This window comes from Babylonia areolata, chromosome 25, assembly GCF_041734735.1.
Source record: "Babylonia areolata isolate BAREFJ2019XMU chromosome 25, ASM4173473v1, whole genome shotgun sequence".
NCBI lineage: Eukaryota > Metazoa > Mollusca > Gastropoda > Neogastropoda > Buccinidae > Babylonia > Babylonia areolata.
In genome coordinates this window covers 39,235,799-39,250,195 of record NC_134900.1, presented here as the reverse complement: position 1 = coordinate 39,250,195, position 14,397 = coordinate 39,235,799, and the positions used below count along the sequence as shown (strand labels likewise).

Here is a 14,397-nt window from a genome sequence, read left to right as displayed (position 1 = left end):
CTTCCACAAGGATCTACCACTTACAGTACTTGTACATCAACACACAGCACACTGCAGTAACAACCAGTCACACTTCCACAAGGATGTACCACATACAGTACTTGTACATCAACACACAGCACACTGCAGTAACAACCAGTCACACTTCCACAAGGATCTACCACATACAGTACTTGTACATCAACACACAGCACACTGCAGTAACAACCAGTCACACTTCCACAAGGATCTACCACTTCAGAAAAAGGGTAAAGACACAAGTCAAGCCAATCCTTGAACAAACAAAACCAAAACCAACCAAACAAAACAAAACAAAACACGGCCTCACAAAAGAAACAAAAAGTATGATACAACAACAAACTTGTGCCACAGCAAGAGAAATAAAATAAACACATTTCAATTAGTTACAAAAAGGGACGGCACATTTTCATCATGTCAAAATGACACGTCATGTGAAGGGGCAAGTCACCTTTCTTGCGTCCTGTGCAATGCCGCAGTCATAGAAATGACAATGTCCTTATTTTCATTGTTATACTGTCAATGCCATTACTACTACACCGTTAATAAAACAGCGGTGTCATTATTTCATTATTTGAAATATCAATGCTATCAATCCACCCTTAAAATATCAGTCAATCATTTCACCACCAAAATGACAGTGTCAGTATATGAGCATTAAAAATGACAATGCCAATACTTTATCTCTTGAAAAATTGTCATAATTTTCCTTGTTAAAATGCTCACGTCATTACAAGGCCATCAAAACACTGATGCATTAGTTCATGATGATATTAGCAACGTCATATCCCTATTAAACTGTCTATACTTCAATAATGACACTAATAATCATTTCCACGTCCACAACCTCTGCAAGAGACAATTCACCAAGTCCTGGTCATCAGAAAATCATCAAAAAAATGATCTGGAACATAAACAGTTACTGAACGCAGCTGCATGCAACCCAATTCCTGCAGACAACCTGAAAAACTATCAAACACCTCCCATCATCAGTATGACATGTTGCTGATCCACTGCTGATGTCAACCAGGTAACCTGTGTAACACTTCCCATCATCAGTATGACATGTTGCTGATCCACTGCTGATGTCAACCAGGTAACCTGTGTAACACTTCCCATCATCAGTATGACATGTTGTTGATCCACCTCTGATGTCAACCAGGTAACTTGTGTAACACTTCCCATCATCAGTATGACATGTTGCTGATCCACTGCTGATGTCAACCAGGTAACCTGTGTAACACTTCCCATCATCAGTATGACATGTTGTTGATCCACTGCTGATGTCAACCAGGTAACCTGTGTAACACTTCCCTACATCAGTATGACATGTTGTTGATCCACTGCTGATGTCAACCAGGTAACCTGTGTAACACTTCACATCATCAGTATGACATGTTGCTGATCCACTGCTGATGTCAACCAGGTAACCTGTGTAACACTTCCCATCATCAGTATGACATGTTGCTGATCCACTGCTGATGTCAACCAGGTAACCTGTGTAACACTTCCCATCATAAGTATGACATGTTGTTGATCCACTGCTGATGTCAACCAGGTAACCTGTGTAACACTTCCCACCATCAGTATGACATGTTGTTGATCCACTGCTGATGTCAACCAGGTAACCTGTGTAACACTTCCCATCATCAGTATGACATGTTGCTGATCCACTGCTGATGTCAACCAGGTAACCTGTGTAACACTTCACATCATCAGTATGACATGTTGTTGATCCACTGCTGATGTCAACCAGGTAACCTGTGTAACACTTCACATCATCAGTATGACATGTTGTTGATCCACTGCTGATGTCAACCAGGTAACCTGTGTAACACTTCCCATCATCAGTATGACATGTTGTTGATCCACTGCTGATGTCAACCAGGTAACCTGTGTAACACTTCCCATCATCAGTATGACATGTTGTTGATCCACTGCTGATGTCAACCAGGTAACCTGTGTAACACACTGGAAGGCCTGTTGCTTGCGTCAGGGTAAAAAAGACCGACAAAGATTATTTACATTATTTTTTGCTGAAGCGTACAAGCCAAACAAAGATTTGAAAAAAAAACCCCACCAATAACGTAAAAACAATGATAAAAGAAAACTGGAGCGGGGCATGAATTCCTGATTCCAGAGTGATGCCAGAAAGAGGGGTGGAGAATTCCAGACTCAAAGTACCACACATGGAAAGAAGCCCTCACACCAAATAAAACTTTCTCCAATGGATCACCCTCCCACCACCCTAGCATGATTCGTCACATTGCTTCTGGTGTCTGGGAGCCGTGTTACACATTCAGTAAGTACAGTGATGGGCACAAAAGCTCAATGCTTCAAGTGTTGGACTTTCAGTCCCAGGGTTTTGAGTTTCATCCTGATGCCCAATGGATTAATGGTGGATTATTGTCCAATCTTCAATATCTACATTCACACAGACCATCCCATGTGTGTGTGTGTGTGTGTCTGTGTGTCCATGTGTGTGTGTGTGTGTGTGTGTGACATAATAAAGATAAAACATGTACACATAACATCCCCTAACTCATGTCAGCATTCTGTGGGTGGAGGAATCACAAACAGACCCAGCATGCACACCCCAGAAAACAGAATGTGACTGCCTACATGGCGGGGGAAAAAACCATTCACACACCAAAAACCCCTCTCATAGATTGGACTGGACGTGAAAGCTGCTGTCCATGGACACGGAAAGAAAGAAAGACAGAAGGGCAGTAACGTTCACAGCTACAAGATGACAACAACACTTCACATCCCAGAGGTCTCCCATCAGCCTGCCCACGCAGAGAAGTGAAAGGGATGTGGGACAGATCCAAGAGAATGTCCTCAACATCAACACTCTCACCGACAGCTTATTACTCACTCACAGCTTGTTATCACACACATTTCTTTCATGACTCACTGTAATTGTTCATGCTACAACCCTGTCCATTTCTTCCTCACGTCCTTTGTTCCTGTGTCCAATCTGATCACTGCTTCTTGCAGCTGTGTATGTATGTAGGTAGGTATGTATGTATGTATGGAGGAGGCAACTGTCGTCCCAACTATCTGGGCGAGAACTGGATAACAGTGGAGAGCATCTTGCCCAAGTTACATCTGCACTCTCTCGACTAAATGGGTTTTAGGACAGTTGGCATTGGGATGGTCCCCAAAGGCCAACTAGCCCACAAAGGCTGCAGCTAAAACTGTTTTGAACTGCTAACAGCTCAAACTTTCTATGCAGCTAGAGGTGTACGGATGAAGCAGAGCTGTCAGAGACAGATGACAGCCAGGCATTTCCCCCACTCACCTTCAATCTTGGCATACTCTGAGATCCTGGTGTAGTTGACCAGGGCGGCGTTCTCCAGACACTTCTTGATCACCAGACGCACCTCCTCCGGGGGCACCGGTGTCACGATGTCCTTCATCAGAACCTGACACACAGCGGGTGCCACAATGGTAAGGACACTTATCTGCCAGTACACAGTGTGCCACAATGGTAAGGGCACTTATCTGCCAGTACACAGTGTGCCACAATGGTAAGGGCACTTATCTGCCAGTACAGAGGGTGTCACAATGGTAAGGACACTTATCTGCCAGTACACAGGGTGCCACAATGGTAAGGAGGACACTTATCTGCCAGTACAGAGGGTGTCACAATGGTCAGGACACTTATCTGCCAGTACAGAGGGTGCCACAATGGTAAGGACACTTATCTGCCAGTACACAGTGTGCCACAATGGTAAGGGCACTTATCTGCCAGTACACAGTGTGCCACAATGGTAAGGGCACTTATCTGCCAGTACAGAGGGTGCCACAATGGTAAGGACACTTATCTGCCAGTACAGAGGGTGCCACAATGGTAAGGACACTTATCTGCCAGTACACAGGGTGCCACAATGGTAAGGACACTTATCTGCCAGTACAGAGGGTGCCACAATGGTAAGGACACTTATCTGCCAGTACAGAGGGTGTCACAATGGTAAGGACACTTATCTGCCAGTACAGAGGGTGCCACAATGGTCAGGACACTTATCTGCCAGTACACAGGGTGCCACAATGGTCAGGACACTTATCTGCCAGTACAGAGGGTGCCACAATGGTAAGGACACTTATCTGCCAGTACAGAGGGTGCCACAATGGTAAGGACACTTATCTGCCAGTACAGAGGGTGCCACAATGGTCAGGACACTTATCTGCCAGTACAGAGGGTGCCACAATGGTAAGGAGGACACTTATCTGCCAGTACAGAGGGTGCCACAATGGTTAGGACACTTATCTGCCAGTACAGAGGGTGCCACAATGGTCAGGACACTTATCTGCCAGTACAGAGGGTGCCACAATGGTAAGGACACTTATCTGCCAGTACAGAGGGTGCCACAATGGTAAGGACACTTATCTGCCAGTACACAGGGTGCCACAATGGTAAGGACACTTATCTGCCAGTACACAGGGTGCCACAATGGTAAGGGCACTTATCTGCCAGTACAGAGGGTGCCACAATGGTAAGGAGGACACTTATCTGCCAGTACAGAGGGTGCCACAATGGTAAGGACACTTATCTGCCAGTACAGAGGGTGCCACAATGGTAAGGAGGACACTTATCTGCCAGTACAGAGGGTGCCACAATGGTAAGGACACTTATCTGCCAGTACAGAGGGTGCCACAATGGTAAGGACACTTATCTGCCAGTACAGAGGGTGCCACAATGGTAAGGACACTTATCTGCCAGTACAGAGGGTGCCACAATGGTCAGGACACTTATCTGCCAGTACAGAGGGTGCCACAATGGTAAGGACACTTATCTGCCAGTACAGAGGGTGCCACAATGGTAAGGACACTTATCTGCCAGTACAGAGGGTGCCACAATGGTAAGGACACTTATCTGCCAGTACAGAGGGTGCCACAATGGTAAGGAGGACACTTATCTGCCAGTACAGAGGGTGCCACAATGGTAAGGACACTTATCTGCCAGTACAGAGGGTGTCACAATGGTAAGGACACTTATCTGCCAGTACAGAGGGTGCCACAATGGTAAGGACACTTATCTGCCAGTACAGAGGGTGCCACAATGGTAAGGACACTTATCTGCCAGTACAGAGGGTGCCACAATGGTAAGGAGGACACTTATCTGCCAGTACACAGGGTGCCACAATGGTAAGGACACTTATCTGCCAGTACAGAGGGTGCCACAATGGTAAGGACACTTATCTGCCAGTACACAGGGTGCCACAATGGTAAGGACACTTATCTGCCAGTACACAGGGTGCCACAATGGTAAGGACACTTATCTGCCAGTACACAGGGTGCCACAATGGTAAGGAGGACACTTATCTGCCAGTACAGAGGGTGCCACAATGGTAAGGAGGACACTTATCTGCCAGTACACAGGGTGCCACAATGGTAAGGAGGACACTTATCTGCCAGTACAGAGGGTGCCACAATGGTCAGGACACTTATCTGCCAGTACACAGTGTGCCACAATGGTCAGGACACTTATCTGCCAGTACAGAGGGTGCCACAATGGTAAGGACACTTATCTGCCAGTACACAGGGTGCCACAATGGTAAGGAGGACACTTATCTGCCAGTACACAGGGTGCCACAATGGTCAGGACACTTATCTGCCAGTACACAGGGTGCCACAATGGTAAGGAGGACACTTATCTGCCAGTACAGAGGGTGCCACAATGGTAAGGACACTTATCTGCCAGTACAGAGGGTGCCACAATGGTAAGGACACTTATCTGCCAGTACACAGGGTGCCACAATGGTAAGGACACTTATCTGCCAGTACAGAGGGTGCCACAATGGTAAGGACACTTATCTGCCAGTACAGAGGGTGCCACAATGGTAAGGACACTTATCTGCCAGTACAGAGGGTGCCACAATGGTAAGGACACTTATCTGCCAGTACAGAGGGTGCCACAATGGTCAGGACACTTATCTGCCAGTACACAGGGTGCCACAATGGTAAGGACACTTATCTGCCAGTACAGAGGGTGCCACAATGGTAAGGACACTTATCTGCCAGTACAGAGGGTGCCACAATGGTAAGGACACTTATCTGCCAGTACAGAGGGTGCCACAATGGTCAGGACACTTATCTGCCAGTACAGAGGGTGCCACAATGGTAAGGACACTTATCTGCCAGTACAGAGGGTGCCACAATGGTCAGGACACTTATCTGCCAGTACACAGGGTGCCACAATGGTCAGGACACTTATCTGCCAGTACAGAGGGTGTCACAATGGTTAGGACACTTATCTGCCAGTACAGAGGGTGCCACAATGGTAAGGACACTTATCTGCCAGTACACAGTGCTGAGGGTCTGGGTTTGAGTCCCAGTCTCACCCTGTCTGCACAGTTTGACTGGAAAATCAAAATGGGCTTCTATTCATTCAGGTCACTCAATAAAACTGAGGTCCCACGAGAAGCACACATTTGGCACACTGAAAAAGAACCCAAGGCAACATAGGTGCTGTCCTCTGACAAAATTCTGAAGGAGAAATCCACTCTGATAGGAATACAAACACATGAACATACATTCAAGGCCTAACTGAGTGTGTTGGGTCAGGCATGTGCCTAACAGATGTGGTGTAGCAACACATGAACATACATTCAAGGCCTAACTGAGTGTGTTGGGTTATGCTGCTGGTCAGGCTGTGTGCCTAACAGATGTGGTGTGGTGTATATAGATCTGTCCAAATGTAGTGTCGCCTCCTGGAGAAACTGGAACTCAAACACAACCTCTCTCTCACACACACACACACACACACAGACACACACACACACAGACATGCAGACACACACACACACACACACAGACACGCAGACACACACACACACACATGCCCACACCCTGTATCAACCTGGCATGGCACCCACAGACGTGATCACACAAACTTCCATACTTTTTCCCCCCAGACCTTCTCCAAACCAAACTGAAAATTTTCCACATCAGTCACACAAATACTGTACACCACACTGCACACCACCACACTGCACACCACCACACTGCACACCACCACACCACCACACTGCACACCACCACACTGCACAACACTACACACCACCACACCACACTACACACCACCACACTGCACAACACCACACCACTACGCTGCACAACACTACACACCACCACACCACACACCACCACACCACACTACACACCACCACACTGCACAACACCACACCACTACGCTGCACAACACTACACACCACCACACTGCACAACACCACACCACTACGCTGCACAACACTACACACCACCACACTGCACAACACCACACCACCACACTGCACAACACCACACCACCACACTGCACAACACTACACACCACCACACCACACAGCACAACACCACACACCACCACACTGCACAACACCACACACCACCACACCACACTGCACAACACTACACACCACCACACTGCACAACACCACACCACTACACTGCACAACACCACACCACCACACTGCACAACACTACACACCACCACACTGCACAACACCACACCACCACACTGCACAACACTACACACCACCACACTGCACAACACCACCACACTGCACAACACCACACCACCACACTGCACAACACCACACCACCACACTGCACAACACTACACACCACCACACCACACACCACCACACTACACACCACCACACCACTACGCTGCACAACACTACACACCACCACACCACACTACACACCACCACACCACTACGCTGCACAACACTACACACCACCACACTGCACAACACCACACCACCACACTACACACCACCACACTGCACAACACCACACCACACACTGCACAACACTACACACCACCACACCACACTGCACAACACTCCACCACACACTGCACAACACTACACACCACCACACCACACCACCACACTACACACCACCACACTGCACAACACCACACCACACACTGCACAACACTACACACCACCACACCACACACTGCAGAACACTACACACCACCACAATGCACACCCCCACATTCAACCATGTCACTCCAAACCAATAAATCACACACACACACACACACACACACACACACACACATCTGTGCCAGTTCTATTGCAGTTTACCCAAAACTTCCTTACCCTTTCCAGCAAAGACACTACACACCATAACACTACACACCAGCACACCACAACACTACACACCATAACACTACACACCAGCACACCACAACACTACACACCACCACACCACAACACTACACACCATAACACTACACACCAGCACACCACAACACTACACACCAGCACACCACAACACTACACACCATAACACTACACACCAGCACACCACAACACTACACACCATAACACTACACACCAGCACACCACAACACTACACACCAGCACACCACAACACTACACACCATAACACTACACACCACCACACCACAACACTACACACCACCACACCACAACACTACACACCATAACACTACACACCAGCACACCACAACACTACACACCAGCACACCACAACACTACACACCAGCACACCACAACACTACACACCACAACACTACACACCAGCACACCACAACACTACACACCAGCACACCACAACACTACACACCATAACACTACACACCAGCACACCACAACACTACACACCAGCACACCACAACACTACACACCATAACACTACACACCAGCACACCACAACACTACACACCAGCACACCACAACACTACACACCATAACACTACACACCACCACACCACAACACTACACACCACCACACCACAACACTACACACCACAACACTACACACCAGCACACCACAACACTACACACCACAACACTACACACCATAACACTACACACCACCACACCACAACACTACACACCAGCACACCACAACACTACACACCACAACACTACACACCAGCACACCACAACACTACACACCACAACACTACACACCACCACACTACACACCACCACACCACAACACTACACACCACCACACCACAACACTACACACCACCACACCACACACCACCACACTACACACCATAACACTACACACCACCACACTACACACCACAACACTACACACCATAACACTACACACCACCACACCACAACACTACACACCACCACACCACAACACTACACACCGTAACACTACACACCACCACACTATACACCATAACACTACACACCACCACACTACACACCACAACACTACACACCACAACACTACACACCACCACACTACACACCACCACACTACACACCACCACACTACACACCACCACACTACACACCATAACACTACACACCAGCACACTGTGCCAGTTACACTGCAGTTTCCCCACAACTTCCTTACCCTTTCCAGCAAAGACAGTGTGGCCTTCAGTGCTCCCTCAGGTCTTCCGAAGGGGAAACAGTACCTGCAACACATTTTACAGAAAACTGTCCATTTATTTCTCTCTTCTATTTCAGTTCATTAATCTTTTCTATTTCACTTCATTAATTAACTTAATCATTTACTTACCTATTTATCTATCTTATCTTATTTCATTTCATTTTATTTTCCCTCACGACCTGACTAAACATGCTGGGTAACACTGCTGGTCAGGCATCTGCTTAGCAGAATGTAAGAGAAAGGCGTGGGAAAGCAAGCATGCAACAAAACATGCTGAAAGGTCTGGAACAGGCTGAGTACAGACAGAGCTACAACCTGGCACACTTCTCAAGACAACCAGGAGACAGTGAAGTGAAGACAGACTTTCTGCTCAGTACAGACAGAGCTACAACCTGGCACACTTCTCAAGACAACCAGGAGACAGTGAAGTGAAGACAGACTTTCTGCTCAGTACAGACAGAGCTACAACCTGGCACACTTCTCAAGACAACCAGGAGACAGTGGAATGAAGACAGACTTTCTGCTCAGTAGAGACAGAGCTACAACCTGGCACACTTCTCAAGACAACCAGGAGACAGTGGAGTGAAGACAGACTTTCTGCTCAGTACAGACAGAGCTACAACCTGGCACACTTCTCAAGACAACCAGGAGACAGTGAAGACAGACTTTCTGCTCAGTACAGACAGAGCTACAACCTGGCACACTTCTCAAGACAACCAGGAGACAGTGAAGACAGACTTTCTGCTCAGTAGAGACAGAGCTACAACCTGGCACACTTCTCAAGACAACCAGGAGACAGTGGAATAAAGACAGACTTTCTGCTCAGTACAGACAGAGCTACAACCTGGCACACTTCTCAAGACAACCAGGAGACAGTGGACTGAAGACAGACTTTCTGCTCAGTACAGACAGAGCTACAACCTGGCACACTTCTCAAGACAACCAGGAGACAGTGAAGACAGACTTTCTGCTCAGTACAGACAGAGCTACAACCTGGCACACTTCTCAAGACAACCAGGAGACAGTGGAATAAAGACAGACTTTCTGCTCAGTACAGACAGAGCTACAACCTGGCACACTTCTCAAGACAACCAGGAGACAGTGGAATGAAGACAGACTTTCTGCTCAGTAGAGACAGAGCTACAACCTGGCACACTTCTCAAGACAACCAGGAGACAGTGAAGACAGACTTTCTGCTCAGTAGAGACAGAGCTACAACCTGGCACACTTCTCAAGACAACCAGGAGACAGTGAAGACAGACTTTCTGCTCAGTAGAGACAGAGCTACAACCTGGCACACTTCTCAAGACAACCAGGAGACAGTGGAATGAAGACAAACTCTGTGCTGTGGACGTGTTCTGCCCTCTCAAGCTCTGGTCCCCACTGCCTCTCTGACCTCCTTGAAGTGTATATTCCAACTCATCAACTTTGTTCTACTTCGGACACTAGGCTATCAAAAATCCCTGTAGTAAAGAAGCAACAGGGTCATAGGGCAGTATTTCTGAATAAACAAACGTGCTTTATAAATGTACATTATCATTATTATCGTCATTTTCATTAACCCATGAATGGTTGTCTAACAGGTGCCTGAAATAAATGACTTTGTGATCTTGCAGAACACAAGATAAATGTGAAAGCGCATGTTCCACACATGCACACCGAACACAACACACACAGCAAGAGACAGCAAGTGAAGGCACACAGTTAACACCAGTCTGACAGCACTGCCAGCCTGACCTGAAGTGGGTGATCTGGTTTTCCAGGAGGATCCTCAGACGTTCCTTGATCTCGTCAAACTTGACACGCTCCTCCTGCAGCACTGTTCCAATGCCGTCCGGCCTGTCGACACAACCACACGTCAACATGGGGATAGGATTTGCATCAGAGTGCACTTGGTCTATTGTCACACTCAAACGTTTCCTACACTTCTTTTTTTACATTGTTATTGACTTTTTGAATTTGTTTCATTGATAATGAAACATGGTTTGGAGACACATGAAACTGAAAGACTGCTGTGTTGAAAAAGATAATGACCAAAACAAAGTAAAACAAATGGGGTGGGGGGGCCGAGGAGGAACCGCAAATATGCTGGAGCAAACCATAGGCCTAGTTTGCATCAGTTTGACATGGTACAGTATATGACACCAAATATGCTGATACAGAAATCTGTATAATACATCAGTGTTCCCACCCATGAGTTCAACATGTCAGATGGCTGTGACTGATACAGAAATCTGTATAATACATCAGTGTTCCCACCCATGAGTTCAACAAGTTAGATGGCTGTGATACAGAAATCTGTATAATACATCAGTGTTCCCACCCATGAGTTCAACAAGTTAGATGGCTGTGATACAGAAATCTGTATAATACATCAGTGTTCCCACCCATGAGTTCAACATGTCAGATGGCTGTGGCTGATACAGAAATCTGTATAATACATCAGTGTTCCCACCCATGAGTTCAACAAGTCAGATGGCTGTGGCTGATACAGAAATCTGTATAATACATCAGTGTTCCCACCCATGAGTTCAACATGTCAGATGGCTGTAGCTGATACAGAAATCTGTATAATACATCAGTGTTCCCACCCATGAGTTCAACAAGTCAGATGGCTGTGGCTGATACAGAAATCTGTATAATACATCAGTGTTCCCACCCATGAGTTCAACAAGTTAGATGGCTGTAGCTGATACAGAAATCTGTATAATACATCAGTGTTCCCACCCATGAGTTCAACAAGTCAGATGGCTGTGGCTGATACAGAAATCTGTATAATACATCAGTGTTCCCACCCATGAGTTCAACAAGTCAGATGGCTGTGACTGATACAGAAATCTGTATAATACATCAGTGTTCCCACCCATGAGTTCAACATGTCAGATGGCTGTGGCTGATACAGAAATCTGTATAATACATCAGTGTTCCCACCCATGAGTTCAACAAGTCAGATGGCTGTGATACAGAAATCTGTATAATACATCAGTGTTCCCACCCATGAGTTCAACAAGTTAGATGGCTGTGATACAGAAATCTGTATAATACATCAGTGTTCCCACCCATGAGTTCAACATGTCAGATGGCTGTGGCTGATACAGAAATCTGTATAATACATCAGTGTTCCCACCCATGAGTTCAACATGTCAGATGGCTGTAGCTGATACAGAAATCTGTATAATACATCAGTGTTCCCACCCATGAGTTCAACATGTCAGATGGCTGTGGCTGATACAGAAATCTGTATAATACATCAGTGTTCCCACCCATGAGTTCAACAAGTTAGATGGCTGTGGCTGATACAGAAATCTGTATAATACATCAGTGTTCCCACCCATGAGTTCAACATGTCAGATGGCTGTGGCTGATACAGAAATCTGTATAATACATCAGTGTTCCCACCCATGAGTTCAACAAGTCAGATGGCTGTAGCTGATACAGAAATCTGTATAATACATCAGTGTTCCCACCCATGAGTTCAACATGTCAGATGGCTGTGACTGATACAGAAATCTGTATAATACATCAGTGTTCCCACCCATGAGTTCAACATGTCAGATGGCTGTGATACAGAAATCTGTATAATACATCAGTGTTCCCACCCATGAGTTCAACATGTCAGATGGCTGTAGCTGATACAGAAATCTGTATAATACATCAGTGTTCCCACCCATGAGTTCAACATGTCAGATGGCTGTGGCTGATACAGAAATCTGTATAATACATCAGTGTTCCCACCCATGAGTTCAACAAGTTAGATGGCTGTGATACAGAAATCTGTATAATACATCAGTGTTCCCACCCATGAGTTCAACATGTCAGATGGCTGTGGCTGATACAGAAATCTGTATAATACATCAGTGTTCCCACCCATGAGTTCAACAAGTCAGATGGCTGTGACTGATACAGAAATCTGTATAATACATCAGTGTTCCCACCCATGAGTTCAACAAGTCAGATGGCTGTGATACAGAAATCTGTATAATACATCAGTGTTCCCACCCATGAGTTCAACAAGTCAGATGGCTGTGGCTGATACAGAAATCTGTATAATACATCAGTGTTCCCACCCATGAGTTCAACAAGTCAGATGGCTGTGACTGATACAGAAATCTGTATAATACATCAGTGTTCCCACCCATGAGTTCAACAAGTCAGATGGCTGTGGCTGATACAGAAATCTGTATAATACATCAGTGTTCCCACCCATGAGTTCAACAAGTCAGATGGCTGTGGCTGATACAGAAATCTGTATAATACATCAGTGTTCCCACCCATGAGTTCAACATGTCAGATGGCTGTGATACAGAAATCTGTATAATACATCAGTGTTTCCACCCATGAGTTCAACAAGTCAGATGGCTGTGATACAGAAATCTGTATAATACATCAGTGTTCCCACCCATGAGTTCAACAAGTCAGATGGCTGTGGCTGATACAGAAATCTGTATAATACATCAGTGTTCCCACCCATGAGTTCAACAAGTCAGATGGCTGTGACTGATACAGAAATCTGTATAATACATCAGTGTTCCCACCCATGAGTTCAACAAGTCAGATGGCTGTGGCTGATACAGAAATCTGTATAATACATCAGTGTTTCCACCCATGAGTTCAACAAGTCAGATGGCTGTGATACAGAAATCTGTATAATACATCAGTGTTCCCACCCATGAGTTCAACAAGTCAGATGGCTGTGATACAGAAATCTGTATAATACATCAGTGTTCCCACCCATGAGTTCAACAAGTCAGATGGCTGTGATACAGAAATCTGTATAATACATCAGTGTTCCCACCCATGAGTTCAACAAGTTAGATGGCTGTGGCTGAGTGGATAATGCGCATGACTAGGGGGAAGCAAGAAAAACAGTGTGTGGTTCCAGTCACAAATGACTTCACTTCATCTTTATCACTGTCGTCCACATCTGGTTATCAGTCATCTCTTCACCATCTCACACCATTTCTCTCCAGGAGT

At 46.2% G+C, this 14,397-nt stretch overlaps 1 protein-coding gene across 1 annotated transcript in view; it reads right to left on the bottom strand.

Annotated features, from left to right (window-relative positions):
- The window catches only part of LOC143299939 (calcium-dependent secretion activator 1-like), a 117,371-nt gene that overhangs the window by 46,775 nt on the left and 56,199 nt on the right, over window positions 1-14,397 (bottom strand). Inside the window, exons 12-15 of the mRNA XM_076613481.1 lie at window positions 11,161-11,262; window positions 9,385-9,448; window positions 3,323-3,446; window positions 2,977-2,987 (exon numbers count right to left, since the gene is read on the bottom strand). Coding sequence (XP_076469596.1) covers window positions 2,977-2,987; window positions 3,323-3,446; window positions 9,385-9,448; window positions 11,161-11,262 — 301 coding nt within the window. The remainder of the gene's footprint in view (window positions 1-2,976; window positions 2,988-3,322; window positions 3,447-9,384; window positions 9,449-11,160; window positions 11,263-14,397) is intronic.